Here is a 26316-nt window from a genome sequence, read left to right on the forward strand (position 1 = left end):
GCTGTGGTCAGACATGGAGGGCAAGGCCCTCAGTAGCAGGCATGTGTGGACATGCAGTTCGTGGGGCAACGATGGCATCTTCCAGATGGACCTGCAGAGGGGTCTGCACAAGATTCTTATCGGGTGTGGGGTAAAGGGAGACCAAGCAGAGGCTTGTCCCCCTTTTGTGGCAAAGAAGTGCGGGAAAAGGTTAAAAGGGAAAGGGCAGCTAGGTGACACCTTTAGGCACCTTTGGGGGCGATTGGCGGTCCGGGGGCCTGCAGCTCAGGGCTATACGGCCCGGGGGGCAGAACACGGGCTGCCTTTGGGGCCAACGTGCCTCATCCGCTCGGAGTTTCACGGCTCCGGGGGGCGGTGATGCGGGTTGGACCCCCTACACATCTTCAGGGTGTGGCCTGAGCTGGGGTCTGGCACAGGGCAGCCCCGGGCTCAGGCAAGGTTTAGTTGCCCTATGGCTGCAAGCAGGCTTTGCCTGGATCATCAGAATGCTCCCGCACTTGATTTCCCCTCTGCAGGTTCATTATTCTAATTGATTCCGTTTAATAAAGTGGCCCATGATTTAACCCAATGAATGGTGTTTGTGTTTTATCTCGGCAATAGGCCGCAAATGACCTGTTTGAGCCATTAGTAGTACTCTAAGGAGGGCATGGCTGGGTTGAACTCTTCCCTTGGGGGGGGTGAAAATACACTGTAACATTCTGTTGCAGTCTCATTTTCATCCTTTCTAATGTTGTAGTTTCGACTGGAACCTTCACTTGTAGTTCTTAAGCAAAGGTTATTGTCATATTCGGGGGGAGTGGGATCCCACAAAAGTATGTAAATAGCATGCAGAAGGTGTTCAAAAAGTAACATCTGGCAAATCATACCTACAAAACATTACTACTTAAATATATTGTGTGCATTTTTGTCTTCTATTATAAAGACAAGCAGAAGCTTGTATGCAACATCCCTTACGCCACATATCTATTTCACAAGGGTTTGGGTTCCCAAAACTGGATTGGTATACAAACATCCTGTGAACTTCTGTTAAATCCATATGAAGGCAAAAGTCAGAAGAAATAACACCACAATGTAACGGGTTTTACAGAAAAGTGGGAACCAGTTTACACATACAGTTTAGTTGACCTAATTCAGCTAATTTAAGTAAATCAGGGCAGTGGATATATAGCATATGTCCTCATTTGCACACTACTAACTACTAACTACTAACAGTGCTTAAATTATTAATTTGTTCCAGAGTTCCAATCTAGATCAGCCATTCTATTCTTTAATGTGGAAGTACAATCCTTCAATGTCTTGGTATGGAATGTAATTTTATTTTTCCATATTCCAATAAATACAATCCCCAAAAGTCAACTTAATAGCTATGTTTCCAATACATTCTTAATCTTCACCATACATGAGAAGTAATCAACCCTTCCAGAGTGTTTTTTAAAAAGCTGATACCCATTGCTGACTCAATCTGCTTTTGAAATTGTTTTGCAGTTTCAAAAGCATTTTCCCATGCTCAAAAGCCTCCTGGGATCATGCAACTAGTGTCACACTTCCTTTGATTATGGTCGTTAAATGCCTTATTAGCACAGCTGGCAGTCTATGATTTTACATTTTTACAATAAATGATTTTACATTTATCCTTTCAGGGTTTATTTTAATCAGAGATGTGTGGTTGTTTCCAGCAGTGTATTTAGGGATGGTTAATTAACCTTGCCTCAGGCTTTTAAATATCCTACAGCATTTTAGTTGACAATAGCTAAGCTTACATTATTAGCTGAGAGACTCTGGGATCTTTGAAGTAACCCACAGAACTTGGATCTTCAAAGTGTCCCACACAACTGTACATGGTCATGGTAACCCACAGTTTTACACAGTTATTTATCTAAAAATCAGAACAAGGAGTCTTTTATTCACCTCCATTGTTCATTTCTCTAGTCTAGGACTTTCCAATCCATTCTGAGCAATAAGGGGCTAACCACCAGATTAAAACAATATTTGCTGCTAGCTTTCTTTCCATTGAAAATAGCATGCATGGGGTCCCTTAATTCAGACTGGGACCAAGGTAGGGACAAAAAGTTAACTGAGGATGTTAGGATTGGAGCCAGGTGCTTCTTGCATGATATTATTACAGCCCTGAGAAACTAAAAAGGTAAAGATGTCCTCACACTTATAGTGCGAGTCGTTTCCGACTCTTAGGGTGACGTCTTGCGACGTTTACTAGGCAGACTGCATATATGGGGTGGGTTTGCCAGTTCCTTCCCCGGCCTTTCTTTACCCCCCAGCATATGCCAGGTACTCATTTTACCGACCACGGATGGATGGAAGGCTGAGTGGACCTCGCCCTCTTTTACTGGAGATTCGACTTCCTCCTTCCGTTGGAATAGAAATCCAGCCGTGAGCAGAGCTTCGGCTGCGTTACCGCCGCTTACCACTCTGCGCCACGGAGGGTCTCTGAGAAACTAAACATAACCAAATGTTGATAAGATTTCATTCCTTCCTGTTATCTGAAACACTTAGCCAAGTCTTGCATGAGGAGCCACTGGGATGGGGGGGGTGCTTTGCAAAATATATACCTTGGCATGGAGTCATTCCTGCCATAAGGGAAGAGTTTCCAATACCCTTCTATGTAGGAGGCTGAAAATAAGAACTGCCCCCCAAATAATTTTCAACTGTTTAAACCTTCAAGATTAGGTGAGGTTATTTTGATTATTTTTCATTGTCACAGAAACCTAGGAAGCTTATACCAAGTCATGACATTAGTCCCATCTAGATTAGTGTTGCCTATATATGGACTAGCGGTGGTTTCCAGGGTTTCAGACAAGATCCTTTCCTAGCTGAATCTGGAAATGCCAGAGGTTGAACCTGGGATCACTGCTCTACTACTGAGCTACAGCCAATCCCATCCTCAGATGCATTTATCTAAATGGCCAAGGATCCACATGTTTAAGAACAGAGTATTTGTATCTTAACAATCTTCTGAAAAAGATGAAAAAATCATTCATACTCATTGTCAGAAAAAATAATGACCAACCAGTTGTATTTGAACTCTTATTTCAAAGGGATTTGAGAATTCTTAACTTTGTTGTCATTATTGCAGCAATTAACAGTAAAACTCATCTCTGCAGAGAATAGTAAGGTATCTGTATTATAAATCACAGTCAAGAGCACACAAACACACAAAATCCTAGAATGACTTCTTCATGATTTTAGCTCATGATCTTGACCTATAATTATTTATATAGTCATCTATAGTAATCTATTGCTTATTTTTGAGCAGCAACAATTTCCACACAGGGACAGAAAAAATGTAAATAATTCACAAGTTATTACTTCTACCATTAATTAAATATCTAAAACTTATGCTATGAACTAAATAAAATTTAAAAGTAACAAACAACTCCATACCTACGACTTGACCTAAAATATGTGAAGTGAAATAAGTAAAAAGTAGAACAAGAAAATAAGAACACTCTAGCACTTTGTATGTATTAAGATACATTAACATGGCAAGAGAGTTAAAACAACTTTCATCAGTGAAGTGACTGATCAAAGTGTCTTAAGACCACAGACAAAACCTGATTTGTATATTTAAGTAGGCACATGGAAGCAGTGGTTATACAGGCTAGTATCACTTCAGAATGTACGTAAGAGACTGTTGCAAAGCACCACATCATCAAAATATTAGTACCTAGCAAATTAACATGCTGGAACTGGGTTTGAATGTTTATCTCTGACATGTGCTGAAATATTATTTATTATTATTTCATACATTTCTATCCCACTTTTTTTCCACCATGGAATTCAAAGAGATATACATGGGCTTCCTAGGCAATCTTGACCAGATACAGACACAAACCCATTTAGGTTCAGCAAGGTGGCTTCAAAACATGCTGTCAGACTTTTTTACTGGGGGGGGGGAAACATATATTTCATTCAAACATACCTTTAACATTGATATAGGACCGTGAAAGGACCATATATATGTAAAACTATGTTCAAATTGTCTCTAAGGTCTGCAAAAACACAAATTATGTAATTCAAGATTTAAAGTCTCACCAACACACAATTAATACTACAGAACCTTGGTGCCTGCATGCATGCGATGCCTGTGGACCTCCAAATGTTGTACTCCAGTTCCTTTCATCCCTGAGCATTGGCCATGCTAGCTGGGGCCAATGGGAGTTGTAGTCCTACAACTTCTGGGAGGCCACATATTCCCCACCCCTGCTCTATGATGTAATATTGCTTAGTTTAGAATGGACCATTGGTCTCACCTGAAGGGTGATTTTCATAGGAGGACTGCCATCAAGCGGGTTATAGCTCCACCTATCGTCCGAAGGCAAGAATGTTTTGAAGTCAAGACTAGGGGCGTCAGGCCCCTCCCACTCTCCAGTTCATTCACAGCGAGTCCAAAGAGAGATATCTAAAAATGCAGGAAAAAAGGCCAACGGGCCTACCAGCAAAGACATAACACAATAGCAATAATCATAATAATATGACTCTAACATAGCGATGTAACAGTAATAGCAGTCTTGACCTCACTAGTAAATCTAAATATAATAGCGTAACAGGAATATATAAAAAAATCCCGGAAAATATCTAGGTATCCTCCAACTGGGAGGGTCGTGATGGCAGTCCTCCTATGAAAATCACCCTTCAGGTGAGACCAATGGTCCATTTTCCACATGAGGACTGCCATCAAGTGGGATGTACCAAAGCAGCCCATAACAGGGAGGGACCACCCACATCCTAATCATCAAGAACCTGTTGCAAAACTCGTCTGCCAAAAGAGGCATCGGCAAAGGCATAATGATCTATTTTGTAATGCCTTATAAACGAATGTGGGGTAGACCAAACAGCAGCTCTGCAAATATCAGCAAGAGGAGCGTTGGTAGCAAAAGCAGCCGTAGTGGCCGCTGATCTAGTGGAATGAGCCGTTATTTTAGATGGAACAGGAAGCTTAAGGGACTCATAAGCTAAGGTAATACATGCGCGCAACCAGCGGGATAAGGTGGAATTAGCTACTTTATGCCCCATAGAACGTGGATGAAAGGATACAAACAAAGACTCAGTTCGTCGTATATCCTGGGTCCTAGACAGGTAGGTCTTGAGAGCCCTCCGAACATCCAACGAATGCCAAGCCTTCTCGAGAGGATGGGTAGGATTTGGACAAAATGAAGGAAGAACAATGTCCTGGTTGCAATGGAAAACTGAATTGACCTTGGGACGGAAGGATCAGTCTTCAGCACAACAGAGTCCTTGTGAAAAACACAGAGATGGCGGACAGAAGACAATGCGCCCAGTTCCGAAACTCGTCTCGCAGAGGTGATCGCGATCAGGAACAGGACCTTGAATGACAACAGACGTAAAGGCACAGTCCTAAGGGGTTCGAACGCAGGGCGTTGCAAAGCCTCCAGGACCTTCGACAAACTCCATGAGGGAAAGCGGTGGAATACAGCCGGTGAGCATAGAGCAGTTCCCCTCAGAAAACGTTTGATGAACGGGTGCGAGGCAATAGGAGCACCAGCGGAGGACACTGAGAGAATGGACGACAGAGTGGACGCATGTCGACGTAAGGTGTTGGGTCTAAGTCCCATCATGAGGCCCCTATGAAGGAATTGCAGCACCTGTTGTATTGTGGCCTGGGAAGGATCGAGGTGCTGGGACTGACACCACCTGGAGAATGCCACCCAAGTATGTTGATATATACGAGTGGTAGATGGTCTTCTCGAGGCCAAGATAATGTCAATAACAGCGTCAGACAGACCAGCAGACCTCAAATGTCCCCATTCAAAAGCCACGCTGTTAGGTTGAGCCAATTGGGGTCCTGATGCCATATTGGGCCCTGGGATAAGAGGTCTGGCCTGACTGGGAGCGTCCAAGGGTCCGTCACTGACATGGCAAGGAGATCTGAGAACCACGGTCGACAGGGCCAATATGGTGCTATCAGAACCAGCTGGGCCCTCTCGCGCCGCGCCTTCCTCAAGGTTCTGGCTAACAGTGGTATTGTAGGGAAGGCGTACAATAGGCCATCCGGCCACGGTAGCGACAGAGCATCCACCGCTTCCGCTGTCGTGTCCAGGTATCGTGCGAAGTACCTGGGTAGCTGGCAATTGCGACTGGAGGCAAACAGATCGACGGAAAAGACGCCGAACCGACGCTGGAGAAGATGGAAAATGGTCGGATGAAGTTTCCATTCTCCCGGAAAGACCTGTTGTCTGCTGAGCCAGTCCGCTGTCACATTCCAAATTCCTCTGAGATGTTCTGCTTTCAAGGATTGTAGATGTTGTTCTGCCCAGTCGAATATGAGGTAAGCTAGGTTCTGCAGAGAATGGGACCTGGTTCCCCCTTGTCTGTTTAAATGTGATTTCGCACACGTGTTGTCCGTTCGAATGAGAACATGGTCCAAGGGGAACAGAGACTGAAAATGGAACAGAGCTAAGTGGACAGCCTTTAGTTCCAGCCAACTGATGCTCTGAGTCTGCTCTGCTGCGGTCCAAACCCCCTGAACTAACTGGGAGTTGCAGTGGGCTCCCCAGCCGAGGAGACTGGCATCTGTGGTGATAACAGTCCTGCGGGGTTCTCTGAACAGAGTGCCCTGGGTGAGATGTTGGACCCTCGTCCACCAGCAGAATGAAAGACGCAGTGCGGGGCTCAAGGGAATTGCTCGATGATTGGACCTGGCAATGTTCTGCTGAAATGGTAACAAAGCCCACTGAAGTTGGCAAGTATGAGCTCGAGCCCATGGCACAATATGGATGGTGGACACCAACATTCCAAGAGCCCTTGCTAGGAGCATGACGTCTGCGGTTGCGTGGTGCATCAGAGACCGTGCAATGTCTATGATAGCAGTTATGCGGTCTGGAGACAGGAACACCGTCGCCTGCAGGGTGTCCAAGATTGCCCCTAGATGTTGTAGGCGTTGGGTTGGTTGGAGATGGCTCTTGTCGAAATTGACTAGCCAGACGTAGGTCTGCAAGACATGGAGCGTGAGCTTTAGATGGCAATGAGCCAGCTCCCTGGAACTCGCCCGTATTAAAAGATCGTCCAAGTAGGGGTAGATATGCACCCCTTGAAGCCGGAGGTAAGCCACTAGTATGAGTAGCACCTTGGTAAATACTCTTGGGGCAGACGAGAGGCCGAACGGCATTGCTCGATATTGAAAATGCTGGGGGCCGAAGGCAAACCGAAGGAATTTTCTGTGGGCTATGCAAATAGGCACATGGAGATACGCTTCCTTTAGGTCGATAGAAGCCAGGAAGTATCCTTCGTGAAGGCTTTCTGTAATGGAATGGAGGGATTCCATTTTGAACCTGTGATACTTTACGAAACGGTTGATGGACTTGAGGTCCAACACCACCCTCCATGACAGATCTCGTTTGGGCACAGCAAATAGGAGGGAGTACACCCCTTCCGACCTCTCTGATGTAGGGACTGGCTCTATTGCCACTGTGTCCAAGAGGTGATGTATGGCTGTCTGCATGATGCAGTGCCTGGATGGTGCCCTGGAGGGGTTGCCCAAAACTCTAGTGCATAGCCATAACAAAAATGATCTCTGATCCAGGCAACCTGAGTCAGACGCAGCCAATGGTCTCCAAACAGAAGCAGTCTGCCCCCGACCGGTATCAAGTCAGTACTGTCTGTGCTGGCGAGACCCTCCCCTATATGAGGACATTGAGGTACCTCTGCGTCCCTGGTACTGACCTCTGCCTGGGAAACGTCTGTTCCAGACTCCCCTGGAGGAACGGAAATCATTGGTTCGGAAATCGCGGCCTCGTCGCCCAGGCCGCGCTCCTCGAAAGGGCTGGGTCATGTGGTATGAGGTGAAATGTCTGAAGGGCCTGCAATCAACGTTCCTGACAGTGGCCAAGACAGGCTTCCGAGCATCCTTGGGGTCAACAAGTACTGCCTTTAGGGCTTCCTCGCCGAAGAGTAATGAGCCGGAATAAGGTGCCCTTGATAAGTTAACCCTGGCTGTAGAGTCCGCTTGCCAGTGACAAAGCCAGAGGGTCTGCCGAGCGACTACCTGAGCTGCCATAGCTCTTGCTCCCAGCTGATTTGCGTCCAAGGTGGCATCAGCCACAAACGCCGCCGTCTTGCGTAATTTCATCAGTTACCTCCTCAGAGAGACAGGATCGGGATTAGGATCATCTAAGAGGTCGTCCAACCACATCATCGCTGCCCTGGAAAACATGGAAGCTGATGCAGAGGCTCGCATGGAGAAAGTGGTGGCCTCATGATTTTTGCGTAAGGCAAAGTCCAGCCTCTGCTCAGTGGCGTCCTTTAAATGTGAATCTCCTTCCCTCGGCAAAAGGGATCTAGAGACTAGACTGGAAATCGGCTCGTCTATGCCAGGGACGGCCAGTCTGCTTGTAAATTCCGGAGCCAAAGAGTAAAGCTTGTCCGCAAGGGCGTTAAAACGGCGTGTTTGTAATGGGTGAGACCATTCGTCCTTGGCCAGCTTAGCAATAGGATCTGGCACAGGAAGGTAGTGCTCTGCTGGTGTGGGGGATTTCAGGACCCTGGCCCCTTTAATAGCGGAAGTGGCAGCTGCAGGTTGTGTAGATTGGAGACCAAGGGTGTTCAATACTCTGCGAGCAAGGGGCTGATAATTGGAGGCATCAAACAGGCGATAAGATGTATCCTCCTCTTGTTCCGACTGATCACTCCATTCGTCTCCTTCGGCTTGCATAGCAAATGGTGGATCCTCCCCACAAGAAACATCATCAACAAACCTGCCCCTGGCAATGTCAGAAGGATTTGGAGAGCATGATGGATCTGCCTCATTGCGTACATGGTGGTCCACACTCCGCTGAGAAATGACGGGGACTTGTGACTGTGACTGTGTTTGAGTGAAGAACAATAGCATGACTTGTAGTTGTGATATGAACTCATGAGACAGCTGCAGCCCCGGTGTGGTAGATGGTTGCGCTTGTAGAGGCAACGTTATGGACGGCTCAGCAGGCTGGGAAGATGAATAAGCTCTAGGTGGTAATATGGGAGGAGGGTGGCTGGCTGCTGGCTGCTCAGGAAACCCAGCAAAGTCCTCCTCGGAGGATGCAGTCGGAGAATGAAAGAGATTCATTAACTGTTCCTGGCCCGCCCCCTCGGAGACCGGAACAGAGACGTAGTGTGGCCGCTTGGTTGTGCTGTGGCTGGATACATGTTTAGTTTTGGCAACCGCTTTGGTGTGCTTATGCTTGGCCGCCTTAGATTGTTTAGGCTTGGTTGCCTGAGTTGTCGCTGACTGTTCCGCCATCATATATTTTCAAGGGGCTTCAGTACACGGCCACGGATGGGGCAGAATGTACAGACCCAAACAGGCTCAGTACATGTCCATGTATGGGGCAGAATGCACCGGCTCAGATGGCTAAGTACACGGCCACGGATGGGGCAGAATGTACAGATTCAACAGCGCTGGTACACGGCCACGGATGGGGCAGAATGTACAGTATCAACAGCCTTGGTACACAGCCACGGATGGGGCAGAATGTACAGTTCAAACAGCGCTGGTACACGGCCACGGATGGGGCAGAATGTACAGTTCCAGACAGCCTTAGTATACGCAGAATGTACAATTTCAAACAGCCTTGGTACACGGCCACGGATGGGGCAGAATGTACAGTTCCAAACAGGCTTGGTACACGGCCACGGATGGGGCAGAATGTACAGTTCCAAACAGCCTTGGTACACGGCTGCAAATGGGGCAGAATGTATAGTTCCAAATAGGCTGGATACACGAAACAGCTTCAATAGTCAGCTTCAGTCAGCAGTTTGTGTTGAAGAACCTATAGCAGGCTTATAGATGTTCTACCCTGCAGCATACACACAGAAACTGATAGAAAAGGCCTTGAACAGAATCCTTTACTATTGAAAGGACCAAACAGAAAGGGCGGGAAAAAAGGGGGAGGAACAAAATGGTGCCCGCGAAAAGAGCAGGAAAATTGGCCAATCAGAAAGGCTTTGGGGCGATGAAGAAGCAATGGCGGTCACAGAGGAGCACCAGCGAGCTCAAAAAGCGGCCTCAAAAAAATGCTCTGCAGCCGCAGGGCTAAGAAGCGCAATCACGGCTTAGAGGGAGAGCCAGTTAATAACTGCTGAAGGGCAAAACGGCCAGTGAAATCCCTACAGCCGCTGGAACAGACTCAGCAAGCAAGGAGGGAGGGGGGGCAACGGCAAAGAGAAACTGCAAAGGGTAAGGAGCCGCAGCCGCAGGCTCCGAAGGCAGTCGCGGCGAGGTTTAAAATGCTGCGGAACGATTGGGGGAGGCGGGGCAGCCCAACAGTAAATGGACACTGAAGGTAGAAAGAGCTGCAGCCGCAGGCTCTGGAGAGGAAAAAACTTAAGGGAGCTGCCGCGAAAATAGGCGGCAAGCTGAAAAAGTACGGGAAGAGCGGCGGCGCAAAGCAGAGAGCTGCAGCCGCAAGCTCCTGGATTAAATCTACGTCTGCCGCCTGAGGAAGGGAGAACCGCAGCCACGGTCTCCCAGAATCGCCGTTCAGCTAGGCAGGGAGCTGCAGCCGCAAGCTCCCGGAATAGGGCTGCGTCCGCCGCCTGAGGAAGGGAGAACCGCAGCCGCGGTCTCCCAGTAAATAGCTAGGGACTGAGGGAAAAAATAGGCTAAAAGACAGAGGGAAGGGAAATAATGGGAATACACACACAAAACCTCCACACCCTGTCACACAAATACACAAAAACTTATCTAGACGCTAAGCTATATACTCCAACTTGCACGGATGAAGGCAAGAATGAACTGGAGAGCGGGAGGGGCCTGACGGCCCTAGTCTTGACTTCAAAACATTCTTGCCTTCGGACGATAGGTGGAGCTATAACCCGCTTGATGGCAGTCCTCCTGTGGAAAATGGATATACTATATAGTGAAGGCAGAGCTTGGAAAAGTTACTTTTTTGAACTACAACTCCCATCAGCCCCAGCCAGCATGGCCACTGGATTAGGCTGATGGGAGTTGTAGTTCAAAAAAGTAACTTTTCTAAACTCTGAGTGAAGGTAAACATACCCATTACCCCGCAGATGAACACTGTGAAACCAAAGTCTGAGTGTATGGACGAATAATATAGCAGTATATTAGAGAAATATTGTAACCTGCTCCAAACTATTTCAATACAAAAACCCAATATATTAAATTCAGTATACAGATTCAATTTAAAAGGATTTTTAATATAAAAAGGTAAATTCTTACAGAAATTAAACATTTTGTAGAGGTATTTAGCCTATATACAACAAACTACAAGCATTCATTCTTAAAAAAACAGTCTAATTGCGTTCAATCACTTTGGGAGAGTATTTAGACATTTAAACTATATTCTGCTGCCTATTTTCTTAAATTTTCAAACTTGGTCCGATTAAGCAATTATCCCTACGCATATTCATGCTTATAGAACTGTTACCTAAAATTGCATCTAGATATGACATGCAGAATCAGCTTGAGCAATTTTAGTTTATACTTACAGCATCAGTTTTATAGAAAAGGATATTCCCATTCTAACATTTTTCTGAACTTCCTTACCATTGTCTCCCTTTTGTCCTTCAGCAGAATTACATGGCAACACAGGAAGGTTTTGAAGTATTTTATTAGGGTTCAATCTTTTTGCTACACAGCTTACCTTTATGGAAGTTCTTACAGACTGCTATATAAAATCTTTGAAAGCATACCAAATGCATTATTATGAGGGGAGGGACTTGCTGGATTTTTTAAAGCAAATAAGTGATAAAATCAAGCTCAAAATATACAAGTAGAAAATGAACTACAACAGACGCCCTTGTATTCAGACTGTAGAATGGAATCTGCATTTTGAAAGCCACATTTTGATTTAGATTTAGCAGATTTGAATTACAGGCTGATGCATTTTATCTAGAGTATCTTTTGTTTCATTGGAATCCTCAGGTCACAGCTAAAGTGGCCAGTTCCTGTGCAGTGGCCATTACATGCTGGAGAGTGCTGATAAACTAACACAATTCAAAGGCTTTAAAACTGGGGTTTTTTTAATTGGAGCTTGTATAGTTTTATTGTGGATGCTTGAATTTTAAATAAGTCCTATTGTTTTAATGTTGTGTATTTATATGCTGGTCTTTGACTGTAATAAACTTTGAACAGAACTGAACTACGGGCCTTTTCCTAACTTACCATTTTTTGAGAAATAATGTCAAGTGGTGAGGGTGGCCTGGTGCAAGTGCACTTGGGGAAAACTGATCATATTAACCCATTACAGAATGTGTTTCCTAAAGAGACCTGCTCATTCTCCTTCCTAACTACATCCTTCTGTTAGATGGTTTTTGTTTTTAATGTTTTGCTGGTGCATTAGTGGGTGGCCCTGTTTAATTGTGAGTTTAATTTCATTATACATACAGCTGTTAATTTTTGCTTTATTGTTGTGTAAGTTTTGTTTGATTTTATTGTATTGTAATTTAAGATTTTATGGGTTATTCTGTAACATTGCTTCATATGCCCATGGACAGAGAATGTGACTAACAAGTACAATAAATAAATTATAGGACTGGTCTTAATTCAGTCCTATTATCGCAATACAATGAAGATGGAAGACAGAAAACAACCAATAATCATAATGGGGGGAAAAGGTCATACGGACAGTAATGTTAGTAGTGATTAGTAATTTGACATCTTCCTTATATACAAGGAAATTTTAGCATTTAGCCCAGATTTCCTGTTATAATAATAACTAAGCTGCAGGTCTACAGAAAGATATGCTCTTTAACACATTTGAACAGTTACCAGCCACATAAACCTGTCTAACACAATTACTGTTCTTGCAAAGAGCAGCATATAATTACAAATATGGAAGTATTGTTTCCAAAACCAGAGAAAAGATTTAGGGGTGGAGAGTCAAATCTACTAAGCCATGTTGTAGGAAGCCCTAATTTGTTTTAATCACTTACTTTGGAGCTGAAGGACCTCTTGGCCAGGTTCCATCTTCGTTTTTTTGTTCTATCACTAATACCTGTATTGAATAAAATGTAAAAAGAAAAACTAACTTCATTACAGTTTAGAAAATGGAGTTCAGTTTAAGACTTTAAAACTGGACATTAAATCACCTATATAACATCCATCAGAGCAACAGTTTGCACCTCACGATTTTCCTGAGATTATTGTCCATTTAAAATCTGAACAAAAAACTTTCTCCACGTGTATACATATATGGATACACACACACACTACTCTCACCTTGAAGAGAGGACAAGCATTCTCTAAAACCATGAGTAATGTCTATACTTTTGTTTGGGTTAATGAAACTGGTATTTGTGGGTGAAAGCCAATTTTGTGTGAGCAGACATACACTCACACAACAGAACTTCTCCTTTCTCTCCCCCCCCCAATCTGTTTCATATCTCCACCAACCCTATATAGCAGATTTTGGGGATGTGCAGGAGACTGAAGTGAGGAGGAAAGGAAAGGAAAGCCTTGTTGTGCCCTTGGATATCACTCTGTATGAATAAAAACAAGAAGCACAATGTAATTTCAGGGTGGGGAGGGGGAGATTGCTTCCTGTTCAACGGAATATAGCTTGTTGTCTCTATGAAGGAATTCCTGTAGTTAATAATGTAGATAACAGTAATACCTAGCAGAATTATGTCTCAATAATACAGTGGAACACATGTATACCATATTAGGATTTGCATGACATCTCGATATCTAAAACAAAAAGTGTTTTCTTACTCTTGCAGAATTTAGTAGAAATTTCTGAGAAACTTCAGAAAGTGTCAGTGCAGAAAATAATTTCTCTCTGAACTGCATTCATTTGTAGCAAACCACTGTCTAATATAGTTACTGATAATGTTTTGAAATATTCTGTTTGGACAGATACCAGAAAAGGTTGTTTTCTCTCTTCTTTCCCCCCCTGCATGTAGAAACCTTTACGATTTTTTTTTATTATTATTATTATTATTATTATTATATTATTATTATTATTATTATTATTGCTGGACTACATCTTCCATCATCCCTGATCACTGACCATGCTGGCTGGGGATGATGGGACTTGGAGTCCAACAACATCTGGAGGGCCACAAGCTAGCCACCACTACCTTAAACATCTTGGGGCCTAAGAAATTGTAGCACATTTTTAGAAGGGTATGGATGGACTTATCTACTCAGCCAGTGCTCAGACAATTAATTTGAGGTAAAATATCACTTTAGGAATCACTATAAATAGTATCAGACACAAATGGTGAGAGAGGAAAAGGTTGTGCAACTCAACCCCTTTGGAGGTTAGACAGGCACCAATACTGTATCATTTTAGGTGTCAGACTAAGATGTGTTTACATTTTTTAAATTTAGATGGTCACTTTAATTTCTATTTATACCTGTAACGTGCCCTGGAGTCTTGAAACAAAGGTATAATTCTCAAAAATAAAGAAAAATGGGATGGCTTGGATCCATGAATGCCAGCAACTTAGAAGGCCCCTCAATTTTCCAGAACAGCTTTTCAGGAGGTAAGGGAGGAATTGGCAAAATGTACCTCCTTGTCTCATCCTTCATTAGTGCTTTCATTAGTGGAGTTCCCCCCATAGTGTAGTGGCAAATTCGGAAGTGCAGGATCCCTTCATGATAGTCCCATCCACACCCCCTCCCACCTTTTTTTTTTTTGCTGTTTTTCTTTCTTGACAGGGGCTGTTGAGTTGAGAATGAGACCCTTGTTGATGCCTTCTCCCACAATAAGAGACATCCCTAGGAGCCAATAAACACGAAAGGGGAAAGTATTAGCTACTGAGAAGAGTCTTCTCAGTGGCTGACTCACCTCCTTTCACTCTGTCTCCAATCAGCAGGAAAGGACAAGGAAGCAAGTTAGAAGACTCTTCTCAGTGGTTAACACACTCCCCTTTCATGCTGATTGGCTCATTGGATGCTGGAGACATTGTGACCCTGCCCCCCAAAACATAAGGGGTATAAGATCCCCCAAGACCACAGATGACTACACCCGAGTTCCCCTTACATGAACTCTGGATCCAATCCTATATTTTCTTGAATTCTTGTTATTGAAGATATAGGCAATATATAAAACATAGATTTCAGACTAGTTTTCTGAAGCACTTGGAGTTCCAGTAAAGAATGCAGGACTGTGAAAATGCTGTGTTTCTATGAAAGCCTACAAAAAGCACAAATAGGCATGGAATTCAACTTAATAATCTCAACTTCATTTTTAAAAAGCAAGCAAAGATATGCTTGAAAATGTTTGGGCAATGACCACTGAAATCTCAGAAGCCAAACGGATACCTAAATGAGATTTAACAGCTGGGGACAGGGTTTTAATGCACTGCATACTTCCTTGCCCCTCCTGCCAAAACAGGAAAACCCAAATTAAATGTAAAAATGTAAAAAGCTGCAAAATTGTGCAAAACAATGCAAATTTGAACAAATTTGTTCAGTCCATCAAATTTAGCTTATATCAGTGTCAAACTGATTTAACGGAATACATACTAACTGAAAATGTATTTTGGAATGACTGTCAATTTGTATTATCTTTGTATCTGCAAACTTTAAAAAAAACTTTTAATAACTACAGTTCTGACTTGTACTTAAGCAATCAAAATTATACCTCCGTATTTTATTTTTCGTCCTTCCCATTCTTCACTTCTCCTTCATGCCTCCAGCATTTTAAATTAAGCCCTTTTAAGCAAGGACTTGGATGTTTTAATTTTGTAAGACATCTATCATACTCAGAATTAACAAAAATACAAACTAACCAACAGCACCTGTTTCATGGAATATATTAATAACCTCAGGCAACTATATTACAAGTTTTCCTCAGACTTCAAAATCAGCTTTTAAAAGGCCTGCACTAAGTGTCAGTAAAAATGTTTTGCTTTTGTCTCAAACCTTGTGAGAGGCATAGATTTTAATATAATTTTAGTAGCTTCTGTTCTCATATCTCAAATGAATGTTCAGAATTTGTGCCAGCATTTCTTTTAACAGTATTTCTGACTGAAAAAAATCTGGCCCTAATTTTGGCTCGAGTGGAGACACAATATACACACTCCCATTCCCTTTTTCCCCACCTAGAAGTTTGAAATAAGTCTTCATATCTTTCCTGCCCACCTTTACGAATTTTAAACTTTCACATCTTTTAACACATGATTTCGCTATGCCTGCCTACAAGGTCAAATTATATGCCAGGTTAAATTCTTGTTACAAACAGACTATATTCCAACCTGTCTGGTAACTCTGTAGAGTACTCAATATCCTTTTCATCATGGGAAACAGACCAAAGAGAAGGAGTCATTCCCACCACATTTATCATGCAAGATACTAGAATAAGAATGTAGACGCTGAAAAGATGTTTAACAAGTTGGTATGGCCTTTTCTATTTGTGACCGTTAAATCATTTAATTTTGGTACCAAGTACAGGAGCTGGGTTCATGCAATTTATACAAATCCACAAACTAAAGTTGGTATAAATGGTATGTCATCATCCAATTTTGAATTAACTAAAGGCACAAGGCAAGGATGACCTCCATCAGCATTATTATTTGTATTGGTTTTGGAACCACTGGCTATAAAAACAAAGAGAACAACAAAGAATAAAAGGCAGGAAATAAAATAACGATAAATACTATAAGCTATGTTATAAATAAAACTATGTTGTGCTGACTTTAACAAATCCAATTCAATCCTCGAAAAGCTGACAACATTGAATATAAATTCAATAAAGATAATATATATATATATATTAGGTAGTGTAGTAATAACACAACATTTGAAAAAAAGGTTAAAGATTTGCATATAAAATTAAAGCAAGATCTATATGGTACCTCAGGATCAAAGTAACTAACAAGCTTGATGAATTATGTGAAAATGGACCATTGGTCTCACCTGAAGGGTGATTTTCCTATGAGTACGGACATCACAGCGGGTATTAGCTCCACCTATCGTGCGAAGGCAAGAATATCTTTGAAGTCAAGACTAGGGGCGTCAGGCCCCTCCCACTCTCCAGTTCATTCGCAGCGAGTCTGAGGAGAAATATCTAAAAATACAAGAACAAGGCCAACAGGCCTGGCAGCAGGAAAATAACACAATAGTACCATGCATAGTAACATGACTCCAACATAGCGGTATAACAGAACTAGAAGTCTTGACTTCACTCTTAAATTTAAATATAATAGCGTAACAGTAATATATAACACATTAGAAAACATATAGTCATCCTCCAACTGGGAGGGTCGTGATGTCCGTACTCATAGGAAAATCACCCTTCAGGTGAGACCAATGGTCCATTTTCCCTATGAGTCCGGCCATCACAGCGGGATGTACCAGAGCAGCCCATACAGGGTGGGACCACATGCTAATCCTGATTAAGAACCTGTTGCAACACTCGTCTGCCAAAAGAAGCGTCAGCAGAGGCATAGCGATCAATTTTATAATGCCTTATAAACGAGTGTGGGGTAGACCAGACTGCAGCCCTACAAATATCGGCAACAGGAGCATTAGTGGCAAAAGCAGCCGAAGTGGCAGCTGACCTGGTAGAATGAGCCGTTATACTAGCTGGAACTGACAACTTCAGAGACTCATATGCTAAAGTAATACATGCCCTTAACCAACGGGATAAGGTAGAATTGGATACTTTATGTCCCATAGACCTTGGATGAAAGGATACAAACAGAGACTCCGTTCGTCGAATCTCTTGGGTCCTAGACAGGTAGGTCTTGAGAGCCCTCCGGACATCTAACGAATGCCAAGCCTTCTTGAGAGGATGGGTAGGATTCGGGCAAAAGGAAGGCAAAACAATGTCCTGGTTGCAATGAAAGACTGAATCGACCTTGGGACGGAAGGAAGGATCAGTCTTCAGCACAACAGAATCCTTATGGAAGACGCAGAGGTGTCGAGCAGAAGACAATGTGCCCAACTCCAAAACGCATCTGGCAGATGTGATTGCGATCAGGAACACGACCTTGAAGGACAGCATACGTAGGGGCACAGTCCTGATGGGTTCAAACGGAGGGCGTTGCAAAGCCTGCAGAACTTTCGGCAAACTCCATGAGGGAAACCGATGGACAACAGCCGGAGAGCATAGGGCGACTCCCCTCAAAAAACGTTTGATGAACAGATGTGAGGAAATAGGAGCTCCAGGAGAGGACACTGAGAGAATGGACGATAGAGTGGACGCATGTCAACGTAGAGTGTTGGGTCTAAGTCCCATCATGAAGCCGCTATGGAGATATTGCAGCACCTGTTGCATGGTGGCCTGGGATGGATCGTGGTGGTGGAACTGGCACCACTTGGAGAAAGCCACCCAAGTATGTTGATAAATACGAGTGGTAGATGGTCTTCTCGAGGCCAAAATAATATCAATCACAGCGTCAGACAGGCCAGCTGACCTCAAATGTCCCCGTTCAAACACCATGCTGTTAGATTGAGCCAAGTAGGGTCCTGGTGCCATACTGGACCCTGGGATAGAAGGTCTGGCCTGACTGGAAGTGTCCAAAGATCCATCATTGACACTGCCAGAAGATCTGAGAACCACGGTCGGCATGGCCAAAATGGTGCTATCAGAACCAGCTGGTTCACGCCTTCCTCAAGGTTTTGGCTAACAATGTTATGGGAGGAAAGGCGTACAAGAGACCGTCTGGCCACGGTATTGTCAGAGCATCCATTGCTTCCGCTGTTGACTCCAGGTATCGGGCAAAGTACCTGGGTAGCTGGCAATTGCGACTGGAGGCAAACAGGTCGATTGAGAATTCACCGAACCGACTCTGAAGACGATGGAAAATGGCTGGGTGAAGTTTCCATTCCCCCGGAAAAACCTGTTGTCTGCTGAGCCAGTCTGCTGTCACATTCCAAATCCCTCTGAGATGTTCTGCTTTCAGGGATTGTAGATGTTGTTCTGCCCAGACAAAGATGAGGGAGGCTAGGTCCTGCAGAGGATGAGACCTGGTGCCCCCCGGTCTGTTCAAATGTGATTTTACACACGTGTTGTCCGTTCGAATGAGGACATGGTCCAAAGGGAACAGAGACTGAAAATGAAGTAGAGCTAAATGTACAGCCTTTAGCTCCAGCCAGTTGATGCTTTGAGTCTGCTCTGTGGTGGACCAAACCCCCTGAACATACTGGGAGTTGCAGTGGGCTCCCCAGCCGATGAGGCTGGCATCTGTGGTTACAACAGTTCTGTGTGGTTCTCTGAACGGCGTGCCCTTGGAGAGGTGTTGGGACCTCGTCCACCAGCGGAATGATAGGCGCAGCGCGGGGGTCAAGCGAACCTTGCGATGGTTGGAGCTGGCAATGTCCTGTTGAAAGGGCAGTAGAGTCCATTGAAGATGCCGAGTGTGGGCTCGAGACCATGGCACAATATGGATTGTAGAAATGAACATTCCGAGCGCCCTGGCTAGAAGCATGATGTCTGCTGATGTTTGTTGCATCAGGGACCTTGCGATGCTTGTGATGGCAGTGATGCGATCTGGAGCCAGGAATACCATTGCCTGCAGGGTGTCCAACATTGCCCCTAGATGTAGTAGGCATTGGGTTGGTTGGAGATGGCTTTTGTCGAAGTTGACAAGCCAGCCGTAGGTCTCTGCCCTGGAAGCGTGGGTTCCAGGAGCCCCTGAATGAATTGGGGTCATAGGATCTGAAGTTGCGGCCTCGTCCTCCTGGCCGCGTTCCTCGAAAGGGCTGGTTAGTACGGAAGGAGATCGCCTGAAAGGCCTGTGGTCAATGTTCTGGACAGTGGCCAGAACCGGTTTGTGGGCGTCTTTGGGATCAACCAGCACTGCCTTTAGAGCTTCCTTGCCGAAGAGTAACTATCCGGAGTAAGGAGCCCTGGACAGATTCATTCTGGCCGCTGAATCAGCTTGCCAGTGGCGAAGCCAGAGGGTCCGTCGAGTGACTATCTGAGCCGTCATGGCTCGTGCCCCCAACTGAGTGGCATCCAAGGTGGCATCGGCCACAAAAGCTGCTGTCTTACGCAACTTTACCAGTGACCTTCTGAGGGTGACAGGATCAGGGTTAGTGTCCTCTAGAAGATCATCCAGCCACATCATAGCTGCTCTGGAGAAAATGGAGGCCGAAGCGGAGGCACGCATGGAAAGGGCAGTGGCCTCGTGATTTTTGCGGAGGGCGAAGTCTATTCGTCGCTCAGTAGTGTCCTTTAGTTGGGATTCCCCTTCCCTGGGCAAGAGAGAACGTGAAACGAGGCGAGCGATTGGTTCATCTATGCCAGGGACGTCTAACTTGGTGGCAAAGTCCGGAGCTAGGGCGTAAAACCTGTCAGCCAGGTTCTTGAAGCGGCGAGAATGGAATGGGTGAGCCCATTCTTCAGAGGCCAATTTGGCAATCGGGTCCGGCACCGGGATGCAATGTTCAGTAGGTGCAGGGGATTTGAGAACCTTGGCCCCTTTGATGGCTGGGGTGGAGGAAGTTGAAGGCGCAGTCTGGAGACCAAGGGTATTAACTACCCTGCGTGCCAGGGGCTGACAGTCTGAAGCATTAAACAAGCAATACGATGTATCCTCCTCTTGATCTGAATAGTCGCTTCAGTCATCTCCTTCAACGTGGTCAGTGAAGGTTGACTCCTCCGCATACGAGGCTTCGTCAATACATCTGCCTCTGGCTACATCAAAGGGGTTAGGTGAACAGGAAGGATGAGCTTCATGACAAGCACGTTGGTCCATGTTGAGTTGGGGTATGGCAGGAACTTGTGGTGGTGACTGCATTTGGGTGAAAAATGCCAGCATGGCTTGAAGTTGGAAGAGGAAATCAGGGGACGGCAGCAGCCCAGTTGTGGTAGATGTTTGTGCCTGAGTGGCTATTGCAGCAGATGTTTGGGACGGTAAAACGGAGGGAGGCTGGTTAGGCGAAGGCTGAGTGTGGAAGCCAGCAAAATCTTCCTCGTCAGAGGAAGCAGCAGGGGAATGAAGTATATCGCTTATGTGTGCCTGAGTTGCTGTGGTAGTGGTGGGGGTTGGCACAGAGGCATAGCATAGCCGCTTTGGTTTGCTATGGCTTGAAAGATGTTTTGTCTTAGCCATTGCTTTAACATGCTTAGGCTTAGTCGCCGTAGAGTGTTGCGGTTGGGCTGTTTGTGACATGCCTGGCTGATCTGGCATCATATTGGCTGATTGCGACATGCCTGGCTGTTCTGCCATCTTATATTAACTTGGGTGCAGTACACGGCCACAGAGGGGGCAGGATGTAAAGACCCGAACTGGCACATTGTACGACCACAGAGGGGGTAGGATACACTGGCAGATGGCTAAGTGCACGGCCACAGAGGGGGCAGAATGCACTGTGGTATCAGCGTTAGAATAATATAGGCTGTATAATATAGGCTGTATTTTAGGCTTGGTACACGGCCACAGAGGGGGCAGGATGTACAACATATAGTTCAGATTAGTGCTGTAGGCTGGATTTCAGGCGTGGTACACGGCCACAGAGGGGGCAGGATGTACTGAATATAATTCAGATTTAGTACAAGTCAGCCACTGATATTAAAGCTCCAGCCTTGATGATACTGAATATAATTCAAATTTAGTACAAGTCAGCCACTGATATTAAAGCTCCAGCCTTGATAATACTGAATATAATTCAGATTTAGTACAAGTCAGCTCCAGCCTTGATAATACTGAATATAATTCAGATTTAGTACAAGTCAGCCACTGATATTAAAGCTCCAGCCTTGATAATACTGAATATAATTCAGATTTAGTACAAGTCAGCCACTGATATTAAAGCTCCAGCCTTGATAATACTGAATATAATTCAGATTTAGTACAAGTCAGCCACTGATATTAAAGCTCCAGCCTTGATGATACTGAATATAATTCAAATTTAGTACAAGTCAGCCACTGATATTAAAGCTCCAGCCTTGATAATACTGAATATAATTCAGATTTAGTACAAGTCAGCCACTGATATTAAAGCTCCAGCCTTGATGGTACTGAATATAATTCAACTTTAGTACAAGGCAGCCACTGTATTAAAACTCCAGCCTTGATGATACAGTCACAGTAAATTTGTGTGTGAGGCAGCCCTGTGTAAGTCTGTCTACAACACACAGACAACACACATACAGATAGCTTGCAGGGAAGGTATCCATTGGTTAATAAAGGGGTAACAAAAAAGGCGGGAAATTTGAATCCAACAAAAATGGCGCCCGGGAAAAAAAAGGGCGGGAAAAAATGATCTAAAAATGGCGGAGATAGACGGAGCAATGGCGGCTGTCTGGTAATGAACTGGGGGAAGGGTAGCCCAGCACAGTCTCGCAGGGGGAGCCGCGGGGCTGATAGCCGCGCTTGCGGCTCTAAAAAACCCCAAGAAGGAGACTGCCGAGAGAAGCCTGTGACGGATGAGGCAGCAGGAAGGCAAGCCGCTGCCGCCGCCGGCTGCACAGCTCTCCGCGGCGAAAATTAAAGTCACGGCGATAGAGGGAGAAAAGGAGCCGTATCAACAGGCTCCGGAGAGGCAGAACCCCGGCAGGCTGAATTAAGGCGGCAGGCTGAAATTAGGTGTCTGGGAAAAAGGGCAGGGAGCCGCAGCCGCAAGCTCCCGCCTGGAAGAGAACCGCAGCCGCGGTTCCTTCAAAAGCTCCACAGAGCGCGGCTTGAGCAGGAAAAGCGCTACGGGAGAGACAAAGCCACGAGCTCCCGATGGATGGCAAAGCCAGGGAGGGAAAGGCTCAAAAACGGCCAAAAAAAGGTAGAGAACCGCAGCCGCAGTCTCTGTGGGGACCCTCAGACAAGCAAGGGAAATAAAAGTAAATGGAAGGCTAAATACAAAAACATGGAGAACCGCAGCCGCGGTCTCTGAGGGAACCCTCAAAAGAAGTAGAAATAAACTTAAATGAAGTTAAACAGAAAAACAGGGAAAGGATGGACTGGGGAGACACACAAGAAACACTATGTTCGCACCCAGTCAGAACAAATAAACAGACAAATACGGAAAAACTTAGCTAAATGCTACGCTATAGTATCTCAATCTTGTTCGTACGAAGGCAAGAATGAACTGGAGAGTGGGAGGGGCCTGACGCCCCTAGTCTTGACTTCAAAGACATTCTTGCCTTCGCACGATAGGTGGAGCTAATACCCGCTGTGATGGCCGGACTCATAGGGAAAATAATTATGATAATTTATACTAAGAATATGATGATCTTATAAAACAGCAGGAAAAAGTAAACTTATCTTTTTCTTGAAGACTCTCCACTGTGAAAATGAGTGTTAGTAAAAATCAGTTTGCTGCTCCAAACCCTCCCAATTAGAATATCAAATCAGCAATTTAGAAAGTGGCAAGATCAGTTGAAAGTTATTTGCAGTGAAAATAAAGAATGACAGCAAATATATTATATGATAAAAAACAAGTGGTGGATTGTCTGTACAAAATGTGAAATTATATATAATAAACTGTATACACTCTCTGGATTAGATATTAGAAACAAATGCACAAACCTGAAATTAAAACTTCTCCTTTACAGGGGTCTGCTAGGGATGGCCAGCCTGGTGGATGGAGAGCCGATGGAAGCCCCAAAAACGGGCAGGGAAGGAGCCCTGGCAGGAGGACTTGCAGCCATTGGGGGGGGCATACAAAACTTCCAAGTCCCCCTTGGAGTGCTCCCCCAAGTCCCGATCCCCATAATTCCACTGGCTAATAGGCAGGCACAGTAAAAAAAATCTAAATGGTGGCCTACGGGTACCACTTACTTCCCGGTAGGCCTGTTTATAGGAGCCAGCTCTTCTCTTCTGGCTCTCATGCGCAACTTCTGATGGAGCGGGTGCTCAGCCAGGGCAGCAGCTCATGAGCAGCAAGTGGATGCTGTGGAGATATGCGCTGGCTCCTCTGCCATCACCCCCCCCGGGTTCCCATCATTTAGATTGCTCTGCCTGGTTGTAATCCAGTACACATCTACTCAGAAGTAAGCTCCATTTGGTTCAATGGGACTTACTCCAAGGTAAGTGTGTATTAGATTGCAGCCTAAAGAATTTAATAGAAATTTAAAATATTTTTTTTGTTTAAAGGCAAACATTAACTATCCTTCTTATTAAAGTATTATTTACTTATTAAAGTATCCTGGGATGGAATTAAGAATGACTCCGATGAAATTTCCCATCCCATTTGCTCCTGGTCATTTGTAAGGGGCAGCATTTTGGTGACTTTTAAAAATGGAAGTGACCATTTCTGAAAATTGGGGAGAGGGGGGCTTCTAACTATTTAACTGCTATTTACTTTTGTACCACTGCTGTATTGAGGGGTGGAGAGAATGCAATCCTCCCACACACACTTCAATGCTCCTCGGAATGACACTGCATCGTGACATAGCATCATTTCATGTCATTCATAGCACATGGAGGGTGAATGGGTAAGGATGCCCAGCATGTGGCTGGGCAAACAAACAGTTCTAGAAAGTTGCTGAACTGCCATTGAGCATTGGCCATGCTCACTAGGGCTGATGAGAGCTGTAGTTCAGCAGCATCTGGAGGGCCAGGGTTTTTTTTGTAACAGCACTGCTACCTCTTTTTGGGAGGGCTGCCCATCACAACCATTTCCTGGCACCCATGCCACTTTTATCAAGATATGAGTACTGGCACCTCATTAAAAAAAAGCACCATAGAGGGCCAATGGCTCCCCACTCCTGATTTATAGGATGGGGGAGTGGTTGGTATGGATGAGATTCTTGGGTCCCCTCCAAGCCTGTGGGTTTATTAATGTATTATTGCATCCATATCCTGACTTTCCTCCAAGGAGCTCAAGGTGGCATGCATAATTCTCTCCCTCTTCATTTTATTTTCACAACAACCCTGTGAGGTAGGTTAGACCAAGAGGCAGTGACTGGCCAAAGGCCACCCAGGGAGCTTCATGGCCAAGTGGGGATTTGAACCGCTGCCTACCAGGTCCTCATCAGACACTCTAACCACTTCACCATGATGGCTGTCAATTTCTGTTAGATGGAATTCTGTGGTATGGGAGGGGAGGGGAACCTGAGCCCGGGGGGGGGAAGCATGGGCTTGAATGCGGCCTTCCAGGCCTCTCTATCTAGACCTCAAGGTGTTGCCCAGGCCATACTCCTCACCAGCTCCGTTCTGCACGCTCCTCCTCTACTGATTTTGCCTGGCTGGAATGTGTCCTTGCACAGTGATAATACCTCTTGCTTGCCTGGATGGAGGGCAGAGCACCCACCATGTCCATGCACCCCTCTGGAAAACTGCCCAGGAGGGAATGTGACCCCCCCACCCCCACTGAAAAAGGTGGCTGCTAAATCTTTTGGAATCATTTGCTATTTATCCCTCCGATTTTGCCCTCATGCCCACATTTGAGGCAAATGCTCTCCATGCAGATCTTTCCGCTCAGCCTTCATTCAGAGCCCTCTGAGCAAAAACTGAATGTATTCTTAGGTTCAAGCTGCACGTGATGCTAAATATATCACTTGGAAGCAAATCAGGTTTTAAAATAACAGTAACAACAATAACAATGGACATGGGGGGATTTTCATTGGGACTGTAGTGTGGGGGAAGAATCTACCCATGATCCCAATAAAAATTGCCCCCTTCCCAAAAAAGTGCTTTTAGCATTAGGAAGAAAATCTCCCACTGATGAACTTTCCTCCTTAATGGTGACAGAAGTACGTGTGAGATCTTGCTTTCAAATACTGTTTGCGCCTCCAAAAGCCTTGGGGTGGTCGTATTGTTTTGTTTCCAGTCCATGCATGTCCCATCACTTCCTGCTGAAATCCTGTAATTATACTGGTTTATTTCCAGTCTATGTTCTGGGTTTTTTGTCCTGCTTTTGTTGTGCTTTAGCCCAAGAGTGCCCCTCCAGACAGCAATGATGTGGTAACACTGGGAAAGCATCACAGAACAACTAATGAAGCAGAATGATGTGTGGACAGTCAGCGGCGTCACTAGCGGGAGTGTGGGGGGGTGTGGACCTCCGGCACGCGCACACACGCGCTCCAGGCTGGCAGTAGAAGGCCCATCCCGGCTTCACTGCCAGCGAGCGGGCGCCTGCTTTCCGTCTCGCCCGCCCGCCTCCGAGGAGGAGTTGGCTGCGCCAACCTGGAGCGCTTCTCGGCTCCTTTGCTGGGCAATGGCGCAGGGCGGGGCAGCTCTGGGTGTCACCCCCCTCACGGTGTCACCCAGGTGCAGTCCGCACCGTCCGCACCCCGGTAGTGATGCCCCTGTGGACAGTCCATTATAAGTCCACTATCACTCAATCCCTCTTCCCAGGGAACTCTGGGAATTGTAGCTCTGTGAGGGGAGATCTTCTAACAACTCTCAGTATCCTTAACAAGCTACACTTCCCAGCATTCTTTGGGGAAAGCTGGGACTGTTTAAAGTGGTACGATACAGCTTTATATGTCTAGTGCAGATTGG

At 45.2% G+C, this 26316-nt stretch overlaps 1 protein-coding gene across 8 annotated transcripts in view; it reads right to left on the reverse strand.

Moving 5' to 3' along the window:
- Nucleotides 1–26316, reverse strand: part of USP15 (ubiquitin specific peptidase 15) — an 89799-nt gene that overhangs the window by 36974 nt on the left and 26509 nt on the right. For 7 of the 8 annotated variants that reach the window (XM_061639857.1, XM_061639858.1, XM_061639860.1 and 4 more), the window contains one exon: nucleotides 12910–12971. In XM_061639857.1, the coding sequence (XP_061495841.1) occupies nucleotides 12910–12971 (62 nt within the window). Of the gene's footprint in view, nucleotides 1–3937; nucleotides 3997–12909; nucleotides 12972–26316 lie in introns of those variants that run through there. The other variant, XM_061639863.1, reaches the window with a different exon arrangement.

The sequence above is a fragment of the Rhineura floridana genome, chromosome 8 (assembly GCF_030035675.1).
Source record: "Rhineura floridana isolate rRhiFlo1 chromosome 8, rRhiFlo1.hap2, whole genome shotgun sequence".
NCBI lineage: Eukaryota > Metazoa > Chordata > Lepidosauria > Squamata > Rhineuridae > Rhineura > Rhineura floridana.